General features: G+C 41.2%; 2 protein-coding genes across 12 annotated transcripts; one reads left to right on the top strand and one right to left on the bottom strand.

The window, feature by feature from the left end:
• Positions 1–140: 140 nt before the first annotated feature.
• On the bottom strand, positions 141–24774 carry MAPDA (N6-Methyl-AMP deaminase). Of its 11 annotated transcripts, none has more exons than XR_008672043.2 (14): positions 23333–24078; positions 22189–22289; positions 20767–20889; positions 18887–19112; positions 18231–18361; positions 17360–17420; positions 13704–13791; positions 10977–11058; positions 8061–8187; positions 6944–7024; positions 4995–5133; positions 3000–3100; positions 1392–2294; positions 141–1049 (listed from the first exon to the last, which is right to left on the bottom strand). XR_008672043.2 is itself a non-coding variant. In XM_055363535.2 (13 exons), the coding sequence occupies exons 4-13, from the start codon at positions 18947–18949 to the stop codon at positions 2100–2102; spliced, it is 1068 nt and encodes a 355-aa protein (XP_055219510.2). In that variant the 5' UTR covers positions 18950–19112; positions 20767–20889; positions 22189–22289; positions 23623–24774; the 3' UTR covers positions 141–2099. The 11 variants fall into 11 exon arrangements, 7 of the variants coding, with proteins under 7 accessions (XP_055219510.2, XP_055219511.2, XP_055219512.2 ...); XR_008672044.2 differs by having other exon boundaries at positions 23623–23871; XR_008672045.2 differs by lacking the exon at positions 22189–22289 and having other exon boundaries at positions 23623–23871.
• On the top strand, positions 23701–26466 carry LCMT2 (leucine carboxyl methyltransferase 2). Its single transcript, XM_019011236.4, has one exon. It carries the CDS (start codon positions 23701–23703, stop codon positions 25759–25761), a length of 2061 nt encoding a protein of 686 aa, XP_018866781.4. The 3' UTR covers positions 25762–26466.
• Positions 26467–27731: the final 1265 nt, after the last annotated feature.

The raw sequence follows: 27731 nt of genomic DNA, 5'->3' as shown, positions 1-27731 counted from the left end.
CACAAGACTGCTGCCCACTTCCAGTGCCAAGTTCAAACCCCAGGTGGTTTTACCTGTGCTTCTGACCAACCCTATAAATCAGGGTTCCCATGACCCCTCCTTGAGTTTAATTTGCTAGTAAAGCTCACAGAACTCAGGGAAACACTTAGGTTCACTGGTTTATTATAAAGGACAGTACAAAGGATAGAGATGAAGAAATGGATAGAGCAAGGCATGTGGGAAGGGACAGGGAGCTCCTATACCCTCTACCCTCTTCAGGTACAGCACCCTCTAGGGACCTCCACATGTTCAGTTACCTGGAAGTGCTCCGAAATCTGTTCTTTTAGAGTTTTATGGAGGCTTCATTATGAAGGTATGATTACCACTGGTCACTGGTGATCAACTTAACCTTCAGCCCTTCTCCCAAGAGTTTGGGGGAGGACTGAAAGTCCCAACTCTAATCATGCATTTGTCTTTCCAGTGACCAGCCCCTAGGGGCTGCCAGCCAGCAGTCAACTCATTAGATATAAAAAGCCATCATTCTGGAGACTCTAAGGATTTTAGGAGCAGTATGCCAGGAAACAGGGTCAAAGACCAAATAAATACTTTACGATATCACAGAAAGACAGAAAACCTATCAGAAATCCTTAGTAATTTAAATTAGGGGTGTCATCAGCCTTAACTTCTTCTGATACCAGGGAAAAATACACATTCTAAAGAGCAAAGCAATTCAAGCATAACTTGGTATCTAATAATTTTGTTTTTGTTTTTTGTTTGTTTGTTTTTTTACCTTTCAGAACTATCTTAGTTTGTCCCTTGTCTTCAGCTGAAGTGGCCACAGTATGTGTGTTCATGTAAGCCTGCACCAGTGGTCCATTATGTAGGGGTAGGGTTACAAGAGACCCAATGAACTCTACTTAACACAATGTTGCCACTACTAGAGGTATCTTTCAGACCAAGCAGAAAGTGAGTACTAAGGTAGAAATACAGCTTCCACAAAGAAAATGTAATAGAAGCCGTTTTAAAACTGAAAGCTGCAGTGATCTGTGATCATGTCACTGCACTCCAGCCTGGGGAACAGAGTGAGAGCCTTTGTTGAAAAAAAAAAAAAAAAAAGAGAGCTGCAGCTATTTCTGTCTTTCTCACCCCTCAGCCAGTTATTCTCTCCTCTTCCAAAATTGGAGCAATGACTTCACTTTCTAGTACTGATGGGACAATCATAAAGAGGGCAAAACCAGATCTCAGCACCTAGCTTTTATCTGTCACTACGGTCATCCCTAGGCATTCACATAAATCCCTGGTATACAATGTGGCCTGGTGTCAATGGTCTTGGGATCTTGGAGAATACTTTTCTTTTTTTTGAAACAGGGTTTCACTCTGTTGCCCAGGCTGGAGTGCTGTAGCATCACAGCTCACTGCAGCCTCAAACATCCCTGGGATCAGGTCTCCTCCCACCTTAGCCTCCCTGGTGGCTGGGACTACAGATGTGCACCACCGTGCCTGGCTAATTTCTGGTTTTTTGTTTTTTTGTTTTTGTAGAGACAGGGTTTCTCCATGTTGCCTAGGCTGCTACTGAACTCCTAGGATCAAGCAATCTGCCCACTTTGGCTTCCCAAAGTGCTGGGATTATAGGCATGAGCCACCACATCCGGCTGGGGAATACTTTTAAAAACTTAAAGCGAGTGAAGGGAGTCTGATTAAAGTATGCACAATAAAATATAAAGCTGTTTAGAAGGCTTAAAGGTCTCGGCAGTAACCTAATTTCCCCACTTTCCTAACTTTATACTAGTAATTCCAAAACATTTCCTGATGAGAAACTTCGATTTCCCTGAAATTTTATGATCACTAATAGGGAAGGGCTGCTGAGTCACAATAATCACTGGTGGAATGGGGATTTAATTAGCAACAACAGTCAAGTCCCACGCAGTAAGCACCTGAGAGCTTGTGAGTCAGTTGAAGGCACGTATTTACTGAGTACCTGCCATGTGTAAGGTGCTGGTGATAGAGCCCAAGGAACTTGGTTGCTATGTTTGAAAGGAGTGGTGGACTGTTTTACTAAGTGGGATATGGCAAGAACTTGATTGAAACACATACTCAGAAGTAGTTCACCTCATTATAGCTTAAAAATGTAACACTCTAGGCTTCAGGTGATTCCATTTCTTCCTCAGTTCAGATCTGGTGCTGTCAGAAGCAAAGATGTAGTTGATGGATTCATAAGACAGATCCCACACCTGAGACTGCGTCAAATTAAATGTTTCAGCTGCCAGCTGGTACTCTTGAGAAAGGTGTGTTGCAAAAACACCCTTATCATCAGTCTGCCAATGTAAACAAGAATGTTTCAAAATGAAAAAGGAAGGATTTTTCAAAAACAACCATCTTTTTGTTTAGAGTCTATTTTCCTATTTACTATGCTTCTTTCAAGAGTCTAAACAAGGGCCTACAAATTTATCTATGCATAATTGTAACTAAACAGATTTATTTATACTTAAAAGATACCAGAGCAGTGTTTCAACTCTGGCTGTGTATTAAAATTACCTAAGGAGCTTTTAAAGCCTATCTCTGCCCAGGACTCACTCCAGATCAAATAAAACAGAATCTCATGGGATGGGTGCAGAGCATCAGTTTTTTTGTTTGTTTTTAAGTCCTCTCAAGTACCTTTTGCTAGAGAGCCAAACCAGAGTCACCCTGGCCCTCTGTAGCCTCTCATATCCCAGTCCCTTTTTTTTTTTCTTTGTGAGACGGAGTTTCACTCTTGTTGCCCAAGATGGAGTGCAATGGCATGATCTCTGCTCACTGCAACCTCCTCCTCCTGGGTTCAAGTGATTCTCCTGCCTTAGTCTCCCGAGTAGCTGGGATTACAGGTGTGCGCCACCATACCCAGCCACGCCCCGGTCCCTTCTAACTCCTCTACTTGGGCATTATCCTCAGGCATGCAAGGCAGTCAGCTAGATAGTGAACATCTGAATTAATGCAACTCAGGGAGCAAAAAGGAGCAAAATACTTCACACGGAACACCTTACACAGATCACAGAAGGATGGGCAATGCTGTACCAGAATCCAAAATGGTGCTGGTCATAAGATGGAACTGTCTGACTTTTGACGTTTGAGGTCAAACAGAGTTCTAGAGGAAAAGGGGAAAAAAAACCTCTTATTAAAAGCAAATAAGTGAACTCATTCAGTGTTCACCAAGTAGACACGAGAAATATTTCCAAATTTTGCTAATTTAAAGTAGTTTATTAGTTTACAAAGTCGACCTTTCCTTATGTGTGAAAATTTGTAGTTCAATTAGTGTAGTTGTACAGGAAGCATGTGGTGCAACTTATGGCAACAGAGGTACCAGGCAAGGAATTAACATCCCTTTTACAGCCATGCACTTCTCCTTCTTTGACCAAAATAGAGAGGAAAGAGGAATGTCATGATGAAAAAAGCAGAAAATTATCAACGATAGGAGCAGAAGGGTTTTTTGAAAAGCTACTGCAATCCCTCCTGGTCTAATGGTGGAAGCCAAAACAAAGGTAAGAAAACTGTAGCACCAGGTGTGAGAGCATTATAAAGAGCTAAGAATGAGCAGAGACTTTGCCATGGCTTCTAAGAACCCCTAAACGCCTTTACCCAGACAATCATCCATTCACCTCCTTCTGCTTCTAGGTAAGTTAAGTCCATCTTAAGAATGACTCCTACTATTGGCCGGGGGTGGTGACTCACGCCTGTAATCCTAGCAATTTGGGAGGCCAAGGCGGGTGGATGATGAGGTCAGGAGATCGAGACCATCCTGGCTAACACATTGAAACCCCATCTCTACTAAAAAAATACAAAAAAAAAAAAAAATTAGCTGGGCGTGGTGGCGGGCGCCTGTTGTCCCAGCTACTCAGGAGGCTGGGGAAGGAGAATGGCATGAACCCAGGATGTGGAGCTTGCAATGAGCTATCGCGCCACTGCACTCCAGCCTGGGTGACAGAGCGACTCCGTCCCCCGCCCCCCCAAAAAAAGAGTGACTCCTATTATTAACAAATTCCTTCCTGGAAATATTACCAGGCTCCCCAGCCAGAGTAAAATACCTTACTGACTTGATTGATGGTATCTGCTCACTTGAGTAAGGCAGCCTCAACACAGGCTCACTCAGTTTAACGGATGACAAACCCAAGCTGCCCCCTCTGTTGGGAGCAGAGCTAGGCCACCACACCAAGTAAGATCACTATGCCAGTGGTTCTCATTCTCTCCACTTTTGTGGATATTTAAAATTTTCCTTAGCAAATCTCGCCCATTATGAATTGCTGAAAACTCTATAGTTAAAACATACTCACACAAGCATTTTTATAAATTGGTAAATATAGCAAATTGATCATTCTGTAAAATAGTTTGCAGCCAACCACTTTTTCCTTCTTTAGAAAGGCCTTTCCTAACCATCCAATCAAAAGTGGTTATACAATCACTACTATATCAGCCTGTTTAATTTTCTTCACAGAACACTGATACTTTCTTGTATATTTGTTTACTGTCTTCCCTCTGCTAGAATATGAGTTTCTTGGGAAAGAAATCTTGCCTGTTTTGTGTACTGCTCTATCGACAGCAATGACAACAAAGTAGGCACTTCATAAACACATAGACAATCAAGTGTGTAATGATCAACAGACATGTGAAAATATACTTGGGATTTTCCATGTTTAATTTTTAAATAATGTTACATATTTTCATAACACATGTCAATTTTGTTAAAGTCATTTCAAAATTCTAGATGACCCTTTATTCCTTTAAAAAATTCTTATTGAGTTCCAAGCATTGGAGAATGTAACAACGAATAAGACAAGCAGGGGCCCTGCTCTCATAGAGCTTATATTCTAATGGAAGCTAAATCTTTCTGTTTTAAATAAGGCTCAGAAAGCACACACTCCATCTTTTAATAGCTAGATGACATTTGTACTTTTAGAACAGTACTTCTCCATAATCCCCAGGCAACCTGGGGATTGGGGGAGAGACAGAGAGTCATCTGGAAGACCTGAAACTCCAAGCCTTACCCAGTGGTATCCGATGTTGCCTCACAAAGTCCACCAGATCCAGGGATCCTCCCTCACCGGAGTTGAGAAATGTTCCATGCCCGATTCTGTCAGGAAGCAGATCCAGGAGTATTTGTGTTTCTTTTTTTTGGTTTGGAATCTAAAGAAAGGGGAGGAAAGGGGATCAATGGCCTCTTTCAGTGGTTCTTAAGAGTATTTTTTTCTATAGCTAGGTACCCTGCCCCTCTAAGTAGTACTTAATGCAGACCTTTTGGAAAACTGAACTACTTCTGCCTTCCTAGCTCTTTGCCTTTTATCTTCTCATTCTTTCCTCAATATTCTTCTAGATTCATTTCAATGATAATAATAAACACTTATTAAGAACCTACTTTGTGCCTTTTCACACAAATTATTTAAGGCCTCACAAGAATCTTAAAAAGTATTAAGATGAAGAAATTAAAGCTGAGAAAAATTAAGTAATTTTCAAAAAATAAAACTTCACAACTCCATATGTATATGTGTGTTCTGTTATAGACATGTGTTCATATATATTATAAAAAGTTCTGAAAAAATATAAACACAAAACTGTTAATAGTGTTAACTCTGGGGAGCAAAACAAATAGAAATTGGGCTTTTAATTTTTAATTATTTTCCTTCTTGACACTTGGATTTTTTTCAGGTATACATAACTCTTATAGTTAAAAATATAAAGGATTTTTTAAAAAAAGTTGTCCAAGGTCATAGAGCTAGTGAATGGTAGAGATAAGCGTGAAACCTAACTCAATCTGACTCCAGGGCCCAGTTACTTTCCTCACATAGTGTGCTCATCACGTTTGATTCTGACAAGGCTGGCTATGTACATACCACAATCACCATGAAAATGTCTGGCTGTGCTCTTTATCTCCTAGATAGCCCAAAACACAAATGCTCAGAACATTTTTAAATGAAATCTTTTATATCCAATGGACTGGATGATAAAAGCAACAGAAACTAAGGTAAAGAACAAGTTCTGATGTTGCACACAAGGCCAGAGATAACTGGTCACTGTCACACATGCTATTCCCTTATAATGACCAATGGTTTCTATCACACATCAGTTAGGTCAGCCATAGGATGTCCTGTGGATGAAAGGTCTTTTGAGTTAAGAGTGTGGAAACATGGATTCTAGATTTTAAGTCCTGACACTAGATTACTGACCTTCTGCTTATAGACATGAAAGATACAAGTACTGGCAAGGGGTTCTGATTTTTTTCCCTGATCTTTAAATCATGATGTTACTCAACCTTTATACATTACCCCTTTAATACAATAACTGTGAGGTAAGTAGACTAAGTATTATTTTCTGCATTTAAGAAATAATTAAATAGATAGAAATACTGAGGTAAAAAATACATCCATTTATAAAACGGGGAAAATTGCAGCAAAGTCCCTCACAAGGGGTTTGCCTCACAAGGATGTGCTTAAGAAAGTGACTACTTCCCAGCAATTATCTGTCACTACGTTCATGCTACCAGTGAGCTTGGGGCTGATGAGGGGCACTGGACCTCTTTGCTGGGCTTTGAAAAATGACGAGCTGCTTCCTTTACTGCCAGTGGATGTGATACAATCAGGTCCCTTCTACTATGAGGACAGGTGAGATAAATTGGTGCTTTTCTTAGAGTCAGCTTGCCAATGACAAGACTGATATTGGAAATTCATGCATTTTCTCTAGCAAGACGTCATTAAACTGCTTTTAATGACACAGCTGGCATTTGAGTCAACAGCCACTCCCAGGAACCACAAAAGGATAAAAACAGTAACAGTAGAGACTAAAGCAAGTCATGTATTTTTAAATTTAGATTTAAAAATATTTCTACTTTCCCTTTTTAAAAAATGTTTTTCCAATCCCGGTTTATTCCTAGTCACTTACAAATGACCCTATTATTTTCTATTACAATCTGTCCCTTCTAGCCTAAGACAATATTATTTACCTCTGAAAGATGCAATGCTAACTTCAGACCTGCTTTCTTAGCTTCTAAAAGAGGTTCCAAGAAGTCTTTTGCTTGTCCTGCCTTAAAGATAAAAGTTAAAATAAGGATGCATGAGAATTCTGGGAAAACTGAGGAACTGAGTACTCCATTCCAATAAACAACATAATGGCAGAAAAAAATAATGGTAGATTAATTCATTTGCACATCTTGTTTATAAAGCACCTACAATGTGCGAGCCACTTCACTGAATACAAAAGCTGGCAAAGGCACAGTTCCTGCCCTCAAGAATCTTGTCTAGTATCAGTAAACTGAGGTCAATCAGCTAAGCTGGATACAGTAGTCACCAAATTTTATGCCTGGAAGGACATCTAGATATCCAGAGCTAAGGAGAACTCACTCACTTGACTCAGGAACTCTCATGATTACTCAAAACACTTCTGTTAAACAGGTGGATAAAAAGAAGGGCAGAATACTCCAGGTTTGGACAAAGCCATAAGAATCAATTTCATGGGACTCTCTTATTCAGTTGTTTTCAACCAGAAGCAATTCTGCCCCCCAGGGGACACTTGGCAATGTCTGGAGACATTTTTGGTTGTCATATCTGGGAGAGTGCTGCTGGCATCTAGTGGGTAGAGGCCAAGGATGCTGCTAAACATCCTACAATGCATGGGGCAGCCCCACAACAAATTATCCAGCCCCGAATATCAAGATTTCTGCTTGAATCTGACATTCAAGAAGCTCAAGTCAACATTTCTCAACTATCTATGAGATAGTTAAGCCCTAATACCCTAAGACATCCATCCATTGTATGTAATGAATTACATTATAGTGCATATAGTCTGGGACTAGTTGTGCACCATCTTTAGAAGAATGGAGAAAATAGTCATATAGTCAGGCAACTCTCTTTTTTTCTTTTAGGGTACTTAATTGTTTCACAGAACCTTGGATGAGAGCTGCTCTAGGCATTCTGGTCATTCAGGGCAGAACAGGCCTTCATCCACAGAATGGAGTGTCTGTTGGACACTCCGGACAATGCAATGCAAGATGCCCGAAGCTAGTCCTTATCCCACTGATTCTACCTTTTAGAATTAAAATGTACGTAGGAAAAATAACTTACAGTAGGGTCTCCACTGAGGTCAAGGCCAAGAACTGTACCCTCAGTAGAAAGGAAGAACTCCTCGGCAAGTTTTACAGTCTCCTTGGCTACTAAAGGGCCACCTCTTCTGTCAACTGCTATCAAATACCTTTAACATAAGAAAGACAGAGTTGAAAACTAATATGACACAGATGAAAAAGACAATTCTGAGTACGGCCAGACAAAGATGGCAGACTACGTGTAATACATCTCACTAGGAAAAGTATAGCCTGACTGAATCTAGACAACATGACATTTTACTTTGTCATATGGACTGAGACATGAATTCCTAAATAGCATCAAGCATCCAGTCACTGTTCAGATTTACAGTTGTCTTTCGAGGTTTTTTTTGTTCCTGTATTTGTTTCTTCAGTTTGTTTGATTCAGGATCCAAACAAGGTCCACACTTTGTGTAAGTCAATGTATCTTCTAAGCCTCTCTTAATGTACAACCACTCTTTCCTCTCCTCCCACCTCCCACCCTGCTTTTCTTGTAACTTATTTGTTGAAGAAACCAAGTTGTTTGTCCTACAAAGTTTTCCATGGTCTGGATTTTGTTGATTGTATCCTGTATTGTTAACATGTTGTCCTATTTCTTTTTTTTTTTTTTTTTTTTGAGATGGAATCTCACTCTGTCGCCCAGGCTGGAGTGCAATGGTGCAATCTCGGGCTCACTACAATCTCTGCCTCCCGGGTCCAAGCGATTCTCCTGCCTCAGTCACCCGAGTAGCTGGGGTTATAGGCACGTGCCACCACGCCCGGCTAATTTTTTGTATTTTTAGTAGAGATGGGGTTTCACAGTGTTAGACAAGATGGTCTCGATCTCCTGACCTCATGATCCGCCCGCCTCGGCCTCCCAAAGTGCTGGGATTACAGGCGTGAGCCACCATGCCCGGCCTTTAACATGATGTCCTATTTCTTATATTTCCTGTCTAGTCCAGAGGCAGATCAGGTTCCATTTTTTGGCAAGAGTAAACTGGTGGTGGTGTGTTCTTAGGAGACTGAGATCCATTATTTCATTAGGGGTTACAAAATTAGAAATATTCTCTTTCTAAAATGTATCAAATATCTGATAAAAGTTCATCCTTCAAATATTAGCTGGAATTCTATAAGACTTGAATACCCAGAGAATCTCTGTTAATATTTCTTTCTTTTTTTTTTTTTTTTGAGACAGAATTTCGTTCTTGTCACCCAGGCTGGAGTGAAATGGTGCGATCTCAGCTCACTGCAACCTCCACCTCCTGGGTTCAAGCAATTCTGCCTCAGCCTTCCGAGTAGCTGAGATTACAGGTGCCTGCCACCACACCTGGCTAATTTTTGTATTTTCAGTAGAGATGGAGTTTCATCATGTTGGCCAGGGTGGTCTCCAACTCCTGACCTCAGGTGATCTGCCCATGTTGGCCTCCCAAAGTTCTGGGATTACAGGCATGAGCCACTGTGCTTGGCCTGTTAATATTTCTTGAATACCCAGAGAACCCCTATAATTTTTTAAAGCAGTTATGAGTTTACTATTTATTGACAAAATAAATTCCTTTAGCATTTGTTCATTTATTTATTTACAAAATTTAGATCAACTATATATAAAATGCTGTATCTTTTTTTTCACTTAGCAACTTCCCATGCCATTAAAATAATGTTAGAAAATAGTATAAATCATATGAGCATACCATAATGTAATTATCCTCTGAATGCTGGATATTTTAGGCTATTTTCTAATTTTTGTCATAAATAACATTATAATAAGGAATCTTATGCATAAATCAATCTATTTCCTAGGATGCATTTCTAGCACAGAATTACTGTGTCAGAGGGAAAAACTTTGTTATAAATCTTGACATATATTGCCCTTTAGAGAGGTTTTTTCCCCCCTTACCTGTGTACCAGTGCAGGATTTAAAGAGGTTTTATTAATTACATATGCTTACCAGCAGTGTGTAACTTACAAACACTGGCTATTACTTTTTTTAGCCTATTGAAACAGTATTGTAATATATGATTAATGAATTAAGTAGTTTTCTCTGTATTTCTATACGTCTACCAGCTCTTTGTATGTCTTCTTCTCTGCATTCTATTGTCTTCTGCTTGGTTTTTTATTGGGGTTATTAGTTAAGCTTAATTTTTAGAGTCTTATAGCCTGAAACTATACAGCTAGCTCTTTTTCTTTCTTCATTTAGGGCTTTACTGAGCCCATACTATGTACCTACTTTGTGGTAAGTACTAAAGATGTAGTGGTGAATCAAAAAACAAGGTCCTTGGCTTCACTACACTCACACTCTAGTGGGTGGGCATACATACAAACTAACACAAGATAATTCCTTATCTTGTTACAAATAATGCCATAAAGGAAATAGATGGGTGACTAGAGGATTAGTGGGGCACTTTAGACAGAGTGGTAAAGGAAGGCCCCTCTGAGGAAGTAACAGCCAAATTGAGATCTGAATAATGAGAAGAAGCCAGCCAGCTGGGCAGGAATCTGGTAGAAATGTGTTATGGGGAATACTAAACAAAGGTGCTGAAGGGGGACAGTCTTTTTTGCTTATTTTAGGAACAGACAGCAGGCCCACGTGTAAGGGAGGAGGAGTGGTCTAGATGAGCTGCTGAAGTAACAGAGGCAGCCAGATCATGTGGGACCTTGTAGGCCACAGTAAGAAGTTCATTTTAGCTTAATGGCAAAGGAACACCATACTTTATTCATGTAAAAATACTCAGAATTTTATTGCCTTATGAATAAACTCAGAATTGTGTTCTCACTTTAAACAACAGGGTTCTTGATTTTATTTTTCTATTGTATAAATCAATGAATGATTAATTTTTAAAAATCCATTACACCCATGATCAAAACAGTAAAAATTCACATTCTGGTTTTGTAAATGTTAACTACTAAGGTACAATCTTCTTACCTAACATCAATGTCCAAGTTTTCTTGTTTGGACTGTTTTATACCTTCAAGTATAGATTCCACATAAGTCTTTTTAGTCATTCCTAGAAAGGACACATAGAAAATACATGTAAAGAGATCATCAACTATTTCATCCCTCACCTTCAGCAATCCTACATGAACAATTACATTTTCACTTTATGCTATGACAAGGGCATAGTTAAAGATGAGTGAAAACATGGCCCTTATGGGTATATTTTAGTAAATGCAAATTATATTTTAATAAAATTGGGGGGAAATGAAGTGTTAGAGAAATGAAATGAAAAAAAATAAAGGCTTTTTTTTTTTTTTTTGAGACAGGGTCTGGCTGTCACCCAGGCTGGAGTGCAGTGGCATGATCTTGCCTCACTGCAACCTTTGTCTCTTGAGCTCAAGCCATCCTGCCACCTCAGCCTCCTGAGTAGCTGAGACTACAGGAAGGTACCACCACGCCCAGCTAGTTTTTGGATATTTAGTAGAGACGGGGTTTTGCTATGTTGCCCAAGCTGGTCTCAAAACTCCTGGGCTGAAAGTGACACGCCCGCCTTGGCCTCCCAAAGTGCTGGGATTACAGATATGAGCCACTACACCCGTCCTGTTTTTTTTTTTTTTTTTTTTAAAGGGATATTTTCTCTCCTCCTAGTCCAGAAAAAAAGTCCTAACTCGGATTCCTTTCCCGGCCTCAATCCTGCTCGGGCTTAGTGTTTCTCATCCAGGGAACCAGGCATGTTCTTCCAAGTCTGAGTGCTCTGCTCTCTGAGGGGATCTGCAAGAGCACTCTCCAGAGCAACCTCCTGTAAAATACCTTTTTTTCTTTTTCTTTAGGCTACATTGGGTAAAATAAAATACCATTTTACCCGGATTATAAAATGCTTATGTTTGGTGGAAAGTCTCTGGTAAAATACATAAAGTTATGAATAAAAATAAAAATAGGGTGTGGTGGCTCATGCCTGTAATCCCATCAGTTTCAGAGGCCGAGGCGGGCCGATCACCTGAGGTCAGGAGTTCGAGACCACCCTGGCCAACATGGTGAAATCCTGTCTCTACTAAAAATACGAAAATGAGCCAGGTGTGGTGCCATGTGCCTATAATCCCTGATACTCGGGAGGTTGAGGCAGGAGAATCACTTGAACCTTGGAGGCGGAGGTTGCAGTGAGCCAGGATCCCACCACTGCACTCCAGTCTGGGTGACAGAGCAAGACTCCGTCTCAAAATAAATAAATAAATAAAAATAACCCCACTACCCAGAGATAACTACTGTTTTCCAAGTACACATATACACATTTATTTTTATGTATTATTTCAAGAGAGGGTCTCTCTCTGTTGCTCAGGCTGGAGGGCAGTGGCACGATCATGGTTCACTGCAGCCCTTGGAGCCCATAGAGGTGGGGGGGGGGGGTCTTATGATGTTGCCCAGGCTGGTCTCGAACTTCTGGCGTCAAGTGATCCTCCTGCCTCAGCCTCCCAAAGCGCTGGAATTACAGGCATGAGCCACTGCACTCTGCCCATATACACATTTTTAAATAGAGAAGATACTACTAGGTATATATGTACCCAGTTCAGTCATTTAACATGATTCTGAGTATTTCCCCATGTCATTAAAGTGTCTTCACCAGTATTTTTAATGGTTGCCTAATATTCCATTAGCCTTTATTTAACCATTCCTCTACTGTTGCATATTTAGGTTAATATCCTTCTTTTAAAACTCCATTGAAAGAGCCCTATGAGTTGGCTCTTCTCTCCTTCCCTTTCACTATTCTCACCAGTACAACGTGGAACTGATTCTATGGTTCAAAAATGCAAGATGAGAGCCTTCTCCTTATCTTATGTAAACCCTTATACTTTACAATAAGTTTCAAAAATTTTACCCCCAAATGATTACTGAGCTACATATATCAGGAAACAAGATGACCTAGGTCTCTTTGGGTCATAAACAAGGTGCTAAGAGGGCCCCAATGTCTCCTGATGCTGCTCTTATAGAAGGAGGATCTCAGGAAATTCCTCCAGACCATAGCCAGATCTCATCTCTATCCAGAGAGGTTTTACCACATCACAGCTTGCTCCTGGCCTAAGAAACTATTCCCTGAGAAGCGAATGAATAACCTACATTTTAGTAACTACCATAAAACATGATTCTGCATCCACTCAACGGCATTGTCTCACAAGTGCCCGTGATGCAGGAAGCAAGAATCAGCCTCTGCTTGTGACAATGCAAACATAAGGAGCAGGTATCCTTTTCTCAGAGTGAAAACAACTAAACAAGGAAGAACAAAAGAAACTGCTGCAGGCCTTTGTTTCCTTCCTTAAACAGATAATGCCTGACTGGAATTTTACTACTTTTTACTTAAGAATAACTCACTCATTAATAATGTACATCAGGATGGGCACGGTGGCTCACACCTGTAATCCCAGCACTTTTAGAGGCTGAGGTGATTGTTGGGCCCAGGAGTTTGTGGTTACAGTGAGCTATGTTTGCACCACTGCACTCCAGCCTGGGCAAGACAGCAAGACCCTGTCTCTAAAACAAACAAAATGAACATCATTAATGTACATCAGAGAGAGGACTTGGACTGTTGACTAAAGGTTCAATGAAATACAGAACAACACAATAGTATAAAAGTTAGTGCTTCATATTCCCACTCACAAACATGTGAGTGATCAAAGCACATAGGAAAAGGACAGTACATTTGCTGAGAAGTATAAATTCTACCGGTAGCATTTTCTCTTCTGGGTGTGCTCCTTAGTTCCAGGTACTTGACGCCGTCATCTGCAAATTCTTTTATGACATCTTTTGTGACCTGATAATAAAGATAACGTACACAATATTGATAATGTTTGGGTAAGGGTCCCAATGAATGTGCCAAGTGCTACAGCTTTATTTTATTCATTAAATCTGATTTGCAAGTAATGTTGGAAGTTTCTCACGTGGTAGAGATTATCCACTTTGTCACATCCCTGATGGAGACTATGCAGGGCTGCAATATTTCCAGTCACTCCCATCACCCCTCATTCCCACATTCAATCCCAATCTGCACATCAGCTACACCCTTTGTTTCTTTTCCCCCTTTTAAACATTTATTTCCTAGTATTTATAATAGCAGATTGATAAAATAGAGAAATGGCGCAAAACTAAAACCAGCTGGAACCATCTGTATGTGTAGACTGCTAGGAAATGCACATACAGAAATAAACAGCTAAAATGATTAGGTATTACTGATGTGCTATTTGAAGTCATGGCTTAAGATTTTTATTCAAGTTATTTAGGAATAAGTTACATTTTTCAATAAATTCTGGCAGGGTTAAATTTTCTCGAGAAGTACTTAGGGCAAAGAAAGTAGGTGATAAATATGAGTAAAACTGTATCCAATTTAGTGCAAATCTCAAATATTCCAAAAGTTCCTGAAGGATTTCCTGAAGGATGTTTTTCCTTTCTGCCTTCAATCCTAAAAAATCTACAAGAAAAAAAGGCTAGGTTGGCGAAGCTGTGACAAACTGCTGTAATTAGTCCTTACAGTTGGTATCCTAATCTTAATCTGCTTTGACTACACACACACAAGCATGTGAGTGCAGTGTCCTGGCAAAGCAAGAGGGGCTGGCTGTTTGAACACACAGTGCCTAACAGTATGGCACTACCTTGGTGAATTCATAGCAATTCAAGTTGTAGGTCTCTTCTTTTTTCTTTTTCCACTAAAGACAAAAATGAACTTATTATAATGTAAGTGGAATGGGTAGCTCAGTTTCATCAAGAGGTCTAAAGACCCAGATTCTGAGAATACACAGCCAAAGATGATACATCTGCATTCTAAATCACATGAAACTCCAGGACCAAGCAAGATACCACTGCTGCCTCCTCCAAGGAGCACGATACTGCAGCCTCCATGCCATCATGAATGGCATTGGCCCCATGGCACTGCTACTCCAGGAACTCCCTCTTGCTGTCACTGACACCACGAAATTGTGGCCTCACCTTTGTATTAATAGGTTGAGGAATCTGGATATTGTCACTGCCCCAGAACAGAACAGACCCACACTCAGCTACCCCAGCTCACACGAGACTAATGCAGAAAGCTGTTTGACAATGAGGAATACGGTTGAAGTGAGGGTTTGAAATAGTAGTCCTTTTCAGTGACTACTATCCAAGGCTCCCTCTTTCTGAGTGGCTAGGTACCTGTAAAACCAAACGAACAATGAAAAACTAACAAGTATGGAGCAAGAACAAAGGGAGGAAGATTTATCTAGGCCACAGTGAATCCTACAGAACCATCCCTAACCCACATCCAAGAACATTTCCCTGGGGTCTACATCTGTGTTTGCCAGATTTAGCCCTTTCTGTGATGTGCAGCAGGCAGTGCGGTAGGTACTGAGAACAGCTCTTTGGGCTTTCCTCTCCTATGCGCTGGACTGAGAATATCTATTCAAATTCTTTTTCCAGACAAAGTACATCACAATTAGTTAAGTTCCTACTTACTCAAACCTCTCTAAGACTGTATAAGCTTGAATAGGAAAGAGCATGAGCTCTGCAACCAGATAGTACTGCCACTTACTCTGTGTGTGTGATCTTAAGCAAGTTACACTTAACCTCTTTAAGCCTATTTTTTCATCTACAAAAAGGGAACAATAAAAATACCTACTTCTGAAAGTAGTCCTAAGAATAATGTCTGGTACACGTAATAACGAGTATCATTTTTTCAGCCACACTCCAATCCTCTCTTTGAGATTATACCCAGGTCACCTTGACTAGAGTTTTAAGTGATCTCCCTCACACTCAGTTCTACATTTACAATCTCTTAGTTTATCCTCATAGACGTTTCATTTATCATATGGGGCACCCCATTGTCACCCTCTGAACCACCTAGTAGCACTAGGTCAAATGCACAGAATCTTCTCACTTCATTTAATAAAGCTTTTCAACTTTCATTTTGAAATGAATGTAGCAACAAGCATGCCATTAATATACCCATAGAGTATTAAACTGTCAAAGTTTAAATTTAATCATTTTGCTCTATAACACTCATCAACAAAGTGAGACCAGGGCCCCTGTGGTGGATATTCTTAGCTATGTTCAATGGTATCTTTTGAGACGCTGCTTAGAGAATGCCCTTTTGGTTCCCTATAAATCCTTATGTGTGTGTCTAATGCAGAGCTTACCACACTATGTTGCAGTTTCTGCTTATGGGTCTGTCTCTCCAACCTAATTATAAATTTCTCAGGGGCAGAAACTGTGTCAATCTCTCTCAGACTTTAGCACAGTGCCTGGAACATTGTGGGCACTCAGTCAACTTTTGTTGAATGAAAACTATTAGAGTTACCTCTCCTCTAAAAGGTGCTTAAGTTACTTACCACTTATCATGAAGATCAGTCTTTACCAAAGAGGAAAATTTTTGCTTGATCAGTCAAAAGTTACCTCTCCAGAAACAGGTTATACTTTCTTTGCAATTTTTTTCTACTGGTTAAGATCACTGACATAATTTTGCTTCTCTCCATTTAGAAAGAGAACATTTTAAAATGCCATCCTAGTCAGATCAATGATACAGAAGACAATCTTCCATGTCAGACTCTAGTATCATGGAGCTTCAGATAAGAGAACACAGTGGTATCCTTTGTGCCCTCAGAGGGAAAGCACAATTTCCCTAGGGATTAATCACTTACTCTCTAAGCTCTTCTTGAACTTCTTCCTTCTCTATAATGTCCACCCATACAGTAAGTCTCCTATGTAATACAGACAATGCCTTATTAAGGATATCCCCATCTGTGGTCTAATACTTCTCTTTTTTTTGAGACGGAGTCTCGCTCTGTTGCCCAGGCTGGAGTGCAGTGGCGTGATCTTGGCTCACCGCAAGCTCCGCCTCCCGGGTTCATGTCATTCTCCTACCTCAGCCTCCCGAGTAGCTGGGACTACAGGCGCCCGCCACCATGCCCAGCTAATTTTTTTTTTTTTTTGTATTTTTAGTAGAGACAGGGTTTCACCGTGTTAGCCAGGATGGTCTCCAACTCCTGACCTTGTGATCCGCCCACCTCGGCCTCCCAGAGTGCTGGGATTACAGGCGTGAGCCACCACGCCCAGCCCTAATATTTCATATATGTATGTTATATATGAAAAACAGGACCAAATTTTCTCTTCCATATCATCCTCTATCCTATAGAAGATGCTCTTCATGGTTCTTTCCTCATATCTTTTACAAGAAACACAGTTTTTCTGTACTAGCTCTTAGGCAAATGACTTACATAGGTTTTGAAGAGTTGCCGTAATAGAGAAAACATTTTTCATCACTCTTAATGAGAGCAAAAATGAAAGGCCATGTGCAATAATGGAAGGAAATTACTTCATAATTTTTAAACCATTCTAAAAATTCCTTCATGTCTTACCATTAGAATATCTTCAGGGCTACTAGTAAGCTGATGAATAGTTTGAAACATCTGGAAACATCTGCAACATGAATGAAAAGTTTTAACATAATCTAGTCATCAAAGAAACTCACTAACTGAATGAATTAAATTTTAGGCTAATAGTAAATATATATTTATATTTACAAAGAACTACAGAATAGATGTTTCAAAAATTACATTGATCTGGAAAGATAATCAAATGATTGAAAATAAAACATTACTGATATTTTTAAGTGGGAAATAATAGTACCCCTTCTCCAACCCACGCCTGACATGGCGAAATTCAATATGCCTATATTTTCAAATCTAAAGACTATCACAGGCTGGGTATAATGGCTCATGCCTATAATCCCAGAACTTTAAGAGGCCAACGCGAGTGGATAGCTTGAGGCCAGGAGTTTGAGACCAGCCTGGGCAACATAGGGAGACCCCCATCTCTAAAAAAATTCAAAAAACATCAGCCAGTCATGGTGGCGTGCACCTGTGGTCCCAGCTACTTGGGATGCTAAGATAGGAGGACTGCTTGAGCCCCAGAGGTCAAGGCGGCAGTGATCTGTGGTCACGCCACTGCACTCCAGTCTAGGCAACAAAGTGAGATCCTGTCTCAAAAAAAGAAAAGAAAGAAAAAAGAAAGAATATCCCAATATAACTTCACAAACAACAGAAATCACTAGAAATATTGTCAACAGTCTAACAGCTGGAAAAAAATGTTGTATGTTAAGATATATGCTCCACACCACATGCCAACCCTATTTCTGTTTACTAAAATCTGAATTCTTACATACTACTTACAATCTCAAAATACTGATAGAGAAAAAAAGGAGTATGTTCACAACCTCCCCACACTTACTCTTCCAAAGTTCTTTTCTTTCCCTTGTCAATCACAGTCATCTGATCGTGGATTTTAAGATCTGGCTTCTGGGCTATTAATTTCTTCATGGTATGAGAACTAATGGATCCATTCAAGTGGGCATGAAGTTCCTAAGAGATACAACCAGTAAAACTTATCAAATATCCAATAGATTCATAGCATCTTACCAGGTACTTAATGTTGGTAGTTTGCAATAGGCAAACTGCTTACTAGATTTAGCTACATAATAAAGTTTACAAATTTTGCCTACAAAATTTACTTTTTCTTTTTTTGAGATGGAGTCTCCCTCTGTCACCCAGGCTGGAGTACACTGGTGCGATCTCAGCTCACTGTGACCTCCAATTCCCGGGTTCAAGCGATTCTCCTGCCTCCGCCTCCTGAGTAGCTGGGACTACAGGCATGCCACCAAGTCCAGCGAATTTTTGTATTTTTAGTAGAGATGGGGTTTTGCCATGTTGGCCAGTCTGGTCTCAAACTCCTGACCTCAGGTGAATCCACCTGCCTTGGCCTCCCAAAGCGCCAGAATTTCAGGCATGAGCCACTGCGCCCAGCCAAAATTTACTTTGATGAAAAGAAGCAACATCGAAGTCATTATAATTAGCAACCACTCAAGATTTCTGTAGTTGAATTCTCACCACTTTTGGCAATTCAGAATAGAAGTCTGTCTTGCAAGGCTGTTGCTCTTCTGCCTCTATCATTTTAGCAGGAAAAAAATGGTTCTTCTCCACTCTTATTCTTAGTATGAGCAATATGATGTATTTCAGTCAGTAAATTGTATGGTACTGAATTTCCTTCAGATTGCTTTACTTCCACACATTTTGGTAAGATTAGCTGTATGTGTAGATCTGGGTTCAGCTTCACCTATTTTAACAAATGTTAATATTTTCAGATGTAAAAGCAAAGAAACAGGATTTTGTTAATTTTTTTCTTTAAAAGGCAAAAGCTCCTCTAAAACTAACTTAAGTGTGTCTAAGGTGGGAAAATGATTAGTAAACAACATAAACTGGAAACAGGAAAAGACCTCAAGCTTATAAGAGATGTACTAAAACCTGACATTTAGTAGAGTATATTCCTTAACTATTGGCACCTTCTATACAACGACTTCAAAAATTCAAAATTTTATAAGGCCTACTTTGGATAAAATATATATATATACACATATACATATATATACATATACATATATACACATATACATATATATACATATACATATATACACATATACATATATACATATACATATATATACACATATACATATATATACACATATACATATACATATATATATATATATATATATATATATATAAAATTTTTTTGAGACAGTCTCCCTCTGTCACCCAGGCTGGAGTACACTGGCATGGTCTCAGCTCACTGCAGCCTCTATCTCCCGGGTTCAAGCGATTCTCTTGCCTCAGCTTCCCAAGTAGCTGAGATTACAGGTGCATGCCACCACACCTGGCCAATTTTTGTATTTTTAATAGAGACAGGGTCTCACCATGTTGGCCAGGCTGGTCTCGAACTCCTGACCTCAAGTGATCCACCTGCCTCAGCCTCCCAAAGTGCTAGGATTACAGGCATGAGCCACCATGCCCGGCCAAAAATGAAATTTTAAATTTTGAATTGTTTAAAATATATAAAAGAAGAACAGAGGTGCTGGCATTAGATGGACCTAGGTTTGTCCTTTTACCAGCTCTACAGGTTAGAAGCTGTGTGGCCTTAGTCACTTACCTTCATGGTTTCAGTTTCTTTATTTACAAAAATGGGATTAAAAATGCAAAGTAGCAGTGATGATTAATAAAGTATTTTAAATTCCCCTCATCTATGTTCCCACATGAGCCAGTCACTGCCTTTAACTCAGCATTTAATCACACTGATATCTCAATCACTGATATACTTGTCTTTCTCTCTCACCAGACTGTAAGTTCCTTGAGGACAGGTCCTTTGAATTATTCCACCACTCTAACACTTAGCACAGTGCCTAGCACACTGTAGGTGATAAGTCAATCATAATTTCCCTTCACTTCTGAAAGTGGTTTATAAGTGAAGATAAAATTCCAAGTGAAATTTAGTGATTTTCAAAGTAGCCACCTTGATTCTCTGGGTTCTCACGTATTAATGAGGATGACGTTTAAGAATAACAGTTTGCATGTATTTGGAACCTAACAGGTATGTGACAAGCACTTTTAATAATGTTATCTTTAATCCTTGAAATAACTTTGTGAAATATTACTGTATTGAAAATCAATAAATTGATACTGAGTGGGGTTAAATAAGTTACCAAGATATTAAAATGTACAATAAAGAAAGTAGTTCGTACGGGACTAAACATAGCCATAGAAATCCATAGAAAGGCTACTTAGTATGAGATAAACATGGCATTTCAAAGTAATGCCATAGTAAGTGCTTAATAAATAGTAAAAAATGAAAAAGATGGACTATTTAATCAATGGCATTTAATATCTCTACCAAAAAACACAAATGATTTAATTAAAATGGAAAAACATACCTTTTTTTTTTTTCCTTTGAGACAGGATCTTACTTTGTTGCCCAGGCTGGAGTGCAGTGTCACGATCACAGCTTGCTGCAGTCTCAAGCTTCCAGACTCAAGCGATCCTCCCACTTCAGCCTCCTAAGTAGCAGAGATCACAGGCATGCACCACAATGCCCATCTAATTTTATACAAAATTTTTTTTGTAGAGACGGGGTCTCACCATGTTGCCCAGGCTGGTCTCAAACTCCTGGGCTCAAGTGATCCACCAGCCTGAGCTGGGATTACAGGAGCGAGCCACTGCACCCGGCCAGATTTTCAGTTTTACTCCAGGATCCTGACCTTAATTTGTGCCCCATTCAAACCATCCTCCAGACTGACCTTTAACTAGCTGTGAGTAAATTTACTGACCCACTGGCTACAATGTTAACCTATGGAAATTAAAAAGCAACTAAGCAATCATAATCTTTACACATTAAAAAAAATTGTTGTTCCTTGCCTAAAACACGGCTACCAACAACAGCATGCCATGACAAATTTTTCTGGACTGGTTTTGGTCTGGGACAGAAGGCAACAAACACTGGGATAAGATCCACATTAGTAATACTTCATCAATATTAGAGCAGGGCCAGAAGCAAGTATCCTGTCTCCCAGGGAACTTTTTTCATGCTCCCACCTACTCCCCCAAAAGGGAACTCAGAATAAAAAAAATATTTGTTACTGTTTATTATGCACTTACCATGAGCCAGGCACTGTGGTGTCTTAGATAGTTATTTTGTTTAAATCCTCACAACAACCCCTGAGGTATTATTATCCCCATTTTATATAAGAATAAATTGAGATTTAAACACCGGCCCCCCCTCCCCCGGCCTAAATCATAAGGCATCGAAATCACAAATTTTGCTCCATTCTTTCTTCTTTAATTACTTTTCTTGATCTGGTCTTTGCAAAACAAGTAGTATTTTTGATATAACACCTACATTTTAGGAACCTGTCATTAAATAAATTTGTTTCTATGGTGCTATGTATTTTTCAAAGTCCTTCAACTTTTTTTTTTTTCTATTTGCCCCTCAATCAACCGAGATACCTCACAAAGCAGTACTTAATCTCATTTTAGAGGTGAGGATCCACTGACCCAGCAGGCATAGGTGAGCCCTTCTTCTAATCCCCTCAGAAGCAATTCTCAAACTGCTCAAATGTTCCATCAGATCTGAATGCCTTACACTAAACTGACAACTCTGCCACCAACTTTACAGAGAAAACAGAAGCCATCAGGTGTAAATTCCTTCTTTTTCTCTCTGCCCTACCTCGCACCTGAGCTCATGATTATCCAATCTTTTTTTTACCCCATCAGGAGTCACAGATAAAGGATTCATTCTCCTATCCCCACAACTAATACGTGCCCAGGATCCCATTTCTATCTATTCCGAGTTACTCTACCAGTGAGTTATCTTCTCATTTTTCTTTTCCTTCAACCTCTCCCTCTCCACTGGCTGGTTTCCCTCATAGGACCAACACGCATGTGCAGTATTTGCTTCCACCTGAAAACAAAACAAAAGACTCTTATCCCACAGTATTCTTTAGCCACTGCCCTGACCCTTTTTTCCTTCTGAGTTAAGCTCCTCGAAAGTATAATAATTTAGACTGGATACCTCCTTTAACTCACCTCCTATTCACTGAAACATGGATTCTGCCCTCATTGCTCCACAGAAACTGCTCTCCCTAAGGCCATTAATGAGCTTTTAAACACCAAATCTAAATGTCACTTTTCAATTACCGAATCTTTATCCTGATCCAAACCTTTTCTTTCTTATTTCATTTTATTCCACAAGAAAACATTGGAAAATACGAAACTTTTTCTTGACTCCAGTATCCAAATCTGCTGGACTCCAAAACTCACACTCTTAACCATTATGCAGTACCACCTGTAGTTAACCATAAAGTTATCTGATTTCCTTTTCTATTTCAGCCAGTCAGTCACCAAATCCCAGTGAACACATGATAAATTTCCTAAATGTCTCTGGAAGTGGTTTCCTATGGATGACTCCCAGACACCCAATTTAGAAACTTTATGATTATTCTGAAGTCTAACCTGGATTTACTCCTTAAAAACAAGGCTCAGAACATATCACAGGGAACAATCACCTCTCTTCAGTGACTCCCCTTTCTGGGGACATATTCAACACTACTTTAAAATCCACAGAATTCTCCAAGTGGAAGGCGGTGTGATGAGAAAGAGAGGCTGAGTGGTTTATTCACCGTCAGTCTAACATAGGGCTGGGAATACAAGGGAATCAACAGTCTACTATCTGTGGGGAAACGTCTTCTTGTTAGGTGTCTATAATTATTTGTAAAGGTCGGTTTCTTCAGTTCGCACCCTGGCCTTAGTGACTTGTTTTCAAGTTTTAAATGGGGTTCTCTTTTGCAACTGTGAGAGCATTAAATAAATCAGCAACTATTAGCACCAAAGGAAGCTAACTAATCCTTGCCTACTGAAGGTCCGTGGTGCCGACCCTTCTTGGCTCCTACCAGACCCTTCCTTGGCGGTCCAAGGAAGCCAAGTCGTCAGTCCCCACAGACTCACCTCTTAGAGATTTCTCAACTACAAGGACTTAGGCAAGGTTTCCCTTTTGACTGGAAGGCTTGTAGAAACGTGACGACCCGCCTTCCCTAACACTCATGTCACAGCGGTAGCGGGCCGTATTCTGGGACAAATGGAACTCACGACATTCAAAAGAAAGGTCAGCCGCAAGCGAATTTAGCACTGGCTACACCCTCCTCAATTCTGGTTGGCGAGATGCGCTCTTCCCGGAAGTGACGCACAAGTGCCGGCGGAAGGGGAAGTCCAGGAGCATGGGTGGTTTTTACCCCTACCGAGGTCCGTGAGGTGTGTGCTAACCAAGGGGCGGCTCACAACCGTGACAGACTGCCATTCCTGAGTCTCTTCTGGCCATGGGCCCCCGGAGCCGCGAGCGTCGGGCAGGCGCGGTACAGAACACCAACGACAGCAGCGCCCTCAGCAAGCGTTCCCTGGCCGCGCGCGGGTACGTGCAGGACCCCTTCGCCGCGTTGCTGGTTCCGGGCTCGGCGCGCCGCGCACCGCTCGTTCACCGAGGCTACTACGTCCGCGCACGCGCCGTGAGGCACTGCGTGCGCGCCTTCTTGGAGCAGACTGGCGCGCCCCAGGCCGCGCTTCGCGCGCAGATCTTGTCTCTCGGCGCTGGCTTCGACTCGCTCTATTTTCGCTTGAAAACCGCGGGCCGCCTGGCCCGGGCTGTAGTATGGGAGGTGGATTTTCCGGACGTGGCTCGGCGCAAAGCAGAAAGGATTGGAGAGACGCCAGAGCTGTGCGCGTTAACCGGGCCTTTCCAGAGGGGGGAGCCCGCGTCCGCGCTGTGCTTTGAGAGCGCAGACTACTGCATCCTGGGTCTGGACTTGCGGCAGCTCCAGCGGGTGGAGGAGGCCCTGGGCGCCGCGGGGCTCGACGCAGCCTCACCCACTCTGCTCCTGGCCGAGGCGGTGCTGACCTACCTCGAGCCGGAGAGTGCCGCGGCCCTTATCGCCTGGGCAGCCCAGCGTTTTCCTAATGCCCTTTTCGTGGTCTATGAGCAGATGAGGCCTCAAGACGCCTTTGGCCAGTTCATGCTGCAACATTTTCGGCAGCTAAACTCCCCCCTGCATGGCCTGGAGCGCTTTCCTGACGTGGAGGCGCAGCGGCGCCGCTTCCTTCAAGCTGGCTGGACCGCCTGCGGTGCCGTGGACATGAATGAATTCTATCACTGCTTTCTTCCCGCAGAAGAGCGCCGGCGGGTGGAAAATATTGAACCCTTTGACGAATTTGAGGAGTGGCATCTGAAGTGCGCCCATTATTTCATTCTGGCAGCTTCTAGGGGAGACACCCTCTCCCACACCCTAGTGTTTCCATCCTCAGAGGCATTTCCTCGCGTAGATCCTGCTTCGCCTTCAGGGGTATTCCCTGCCAGTGTAGTCAGTAGCGAGGGCCAGGTCCCAAACCTGAAGAGATATGGCCACGCCTCTGTCTTCTTGAGCCCGGACGTTATTCTCAGTGCAGGAGGATTTGGAGAGCAGGAGGGGCGGCACTGCCGAGTGAGCCAGTTTCACTTGCTCTCAAGAGATTGTGACTCTGAATGGAAAGGCAGCCAAATAGGCAGTTGTGGGACTGGAGTTCAGTGGGATGGACGCCTTTATCACACCATGACTAGACTCTCAGAGAGTCGGGTTCTGGTTCTGGGAGGGAGACTGTCCCCAGTAAGTCCAGCCTTGGGGGTTCTCCAGCTTCATTTTTTTAAGAGTGAGGATAATAACACTGAGGACCTGAAAGTGACAATAACAAAGGCTGGCCGAAAGGATGATTCCACTTTGTGTTGTTGGCGGCATTCAACAACAGAAGTGTCCTGTCAGAATCAGGAATATTTGTTTGTGTATGGGGGTCGAAGCGTGGTGGAACCTGTACTAAGTGACTGGCATTTCCTACATGTAGGGACAATGGCTTGGGTCAGGATCCCAGTGGAGGGAGAAGTACCTGAAGCCCGGCATTCTCACAGTGCCTGCACTTGGCAAGGGGGAGCCCTTATTGCTGGAGGTCTCGGGGCTTCTGAGGAGCCATTGAACTCTGTGCTCTTTCTGAGACCAATCTCTTGTGGATTCCTCTGGGAGTCAGTAGACATCCAGCCTCCCATTACCCCAAGGTACTCCCACACAGCTCATGTGCTCAATGGAAAGCTGTTACTGGTTGGAGGGATCTGGATTCATTCGTCCTCATTTCCTGGAGTGACTGTGATCAATTTGACTACAGGATTGAGCTCTGAGTATCAGATTGACACAACATATGTGCCATGGCCATTAATGTTACACAACCATACTAGTATCCTTCTTCCTGAAGAGCAACAGCTCCTGCTCCTTGGAGGTGGTGGGAACTGCTTTTCCTTTGGTACCTACTTCAACCCCCATACAGTCACATTAGACCTTTCTTCCTTAAGTGCTGGGCAGTAAGGACTGGACTAATAATCAGGACCCACTAAAGTAGACAATAAAGTTTTCCACAAATAGGACGACCCTCTAGCTATAGATACTGCCACTCCTCCTTTCCCCATCGTTTTTTTCCCTTAGCACTATTCAGTGCAAAAACTGAAAAAGGTTGGTAAAATAGGTAAAATACCTAGAAACAATCACTACAGAAAACAGCTGAAGACAGTGGCCATGCAGTCCGAGAGTAGTAGTGGTCTTCCTCTAATTTTCTAATCTAAGTTCGTTTATTGAGTTACAGTGGTCTTTAGTAAAGTAAAACAATTTCCCAATCCCAGGCCTTGTGATTTGAGATGGTACCTTAGAAAAAGTTACACGCAGTTCCGTGGTTGAATATATTTGAGATGGTACCTTAGAAAAAGTTAACACGCAGTTCCGTGGTTGAATATATTTGAGATGGTACCTTAGAAAAAGTTTCACGCAGATCCTTGGTTGAATATAGTTGAGGGAGCGTAGTATTGACAATTCTTCATGTAGGAAACCTGAAATGAACACAGTCACAGTTTGATTAAAACATTGTCCTGTTTATTGCAACAGAAAACTCGGATAGTTTTAACAACAGGAAACGCTTGTAGGACTTCCTTTAACAACATACTTTTTAAATGTTTTGCTATTGGTTCCATATTTATTTAGATTTATAAGTGTCAATAAAGCAAACTTTTGATGCCTCAATTCATTTTGCACGGGGTATAATAATGTTTTGTTCCAGATATACTCTCCACCTTTCACTGTTCTGTGCTCCAAGAGGCTGACCTTTATGGCCTGCATCAAGGAGCTCTCTTTACTTTTTGGTTGAGTTCCACCAGTCAGAGGCACCAGAGGGGAATGGGGGCAAGAAGAAGAGTGAGAGTGAGTTGGTATTTATTCCCAATTCTTCCCCTGTTGGTTTGCAAGTTGGCAGTGGCAGCGTTCTTCTGTCAAAGGCTACAGCTCCTGCCATGTAATCCTTTCCTGAAGACAGAGTTCTAATTCTGCATCATCCCATGTTTCAGTAATTGTTCCTTTACTTCACCTTTTCAGGCCTAGGAGTTGTGATTGCTCTTTGCTAGACCTGAACTGTACTGTCCAATGTGGTAGCTATTGACAACATGTGACTATTTAAATGAATTAATAAATTCAGTGGCTTAGTCACATTGACCACATTTTAAGTGCTTAATAACTACGTGTGGCTTTGGCTACTGTATTAGACAATGTAGATGTAGAACATTTCATCGTTACAGAAATTTCTACTGGACACTGCTGACTGGATATCTTGACTTGGTTTCCCTTAACCCTACTCAGCCCCTTATAGTTAGGATCCCATTAAACTCAATTATCCCTTTTAAATGGGAATCTGTTGCCTAGTGAGCCATGTGAGATCAATGAAATAGCTATTCATCCTTAAAATTTGAGCCTTAATTTGTCATCTAAATTATGCATACCTTGTGAAATATACACCTCAAAAAATGTAGTGGCTTTGGTGGTAATAAGTGTATTACTTTAGTATTTCTTCTTAGTCCTAGAAACCTTAGTAGTTTTCATTCTAGAAGTGCCTAAATGATTATTATGAACCATCATTGATGACAAATTGCATCCTTTATTTCTGTTAATTTTGCATATAAATGGATGTGAAAGGTGATTAATATAAAAACCAAGTAGCAAACACAAACCTAAGTGTGTGGAGAGGACAGTCTTGGCTCTGTTAGATGAAGCCTCCCCGGGGGAGTCCAGCTGAATAAGGGTTGTGGTATAGGCTGGGCATGGTGGCTTACGCCTGTAATTCCAGCACTTTGGGAGGCCAAGGCAGAAGGATCACTTAAAGCCAGGAGTTTAAGACCAGCCCAGGCAACAAAGTCAGATCCCCATCTCTACAAAAAAATAAGTAGGCACGGTGGTGTGTGCTTGTAGTCTTGGATACTCTGGAGGCTGAGGCGATAGTGAGCTGTGATTGTGCCACT

Source organism: Gorilla gorilla, chromosome 16 (genome assembly GCF_029281585.2).
Source record: "Gorilla gorilla gorilla isolate KB3781 chromosome 16, NHGRI_mGorGor1-v2.1_pri, whole genome shotgun sequence".
In the NCBI taxonomy this organism is placed as follows: domain Eukaryota; kingdom Metazoa; phylum Chordata; class Mammalia; order Primates; family Hominidae; genus Gorilla; species Gorilla gorilla.
This window is presented reverse-complemented; position numbering and strand designations above follow the sequence as displayed.

What these genes read in the sequence shown, in the direction of transcription:
- LCMT2 (XM_019011236.4), top strand. Translation starts at nt 23,701, where the DNA reads ATGGGCCCCCGGAGCCGCGAGCGTCGGGCAGGCGCGGTACAGAACACC.
- MAPDA (XM_055363535.2), bottom strand. Translation starts at nt 18,949, where the DNA reads ATGATAGAGGCAGAAGAGCAACAGCCTTGCAAGACAGACTTCTATTCT. An exon ending in ACCTCAGTGGAGACCCTACT is followed by an intron (nt 7,025 to 8,060) that starts GTAAGTTATTTT and finishes TTTATCTTTAAG; the next exon opens with GCAGGACAAGCAAAAGACTT. An exon ending in TAGCATTGCATCTTTCAGAG is followed by an intron (nt 5,134 to 6,943) that starts GTAAATAATATT and finishes CCCTTTCTTTAG; the next exon opens with ATTCCAAACCAAAAAAAAGA.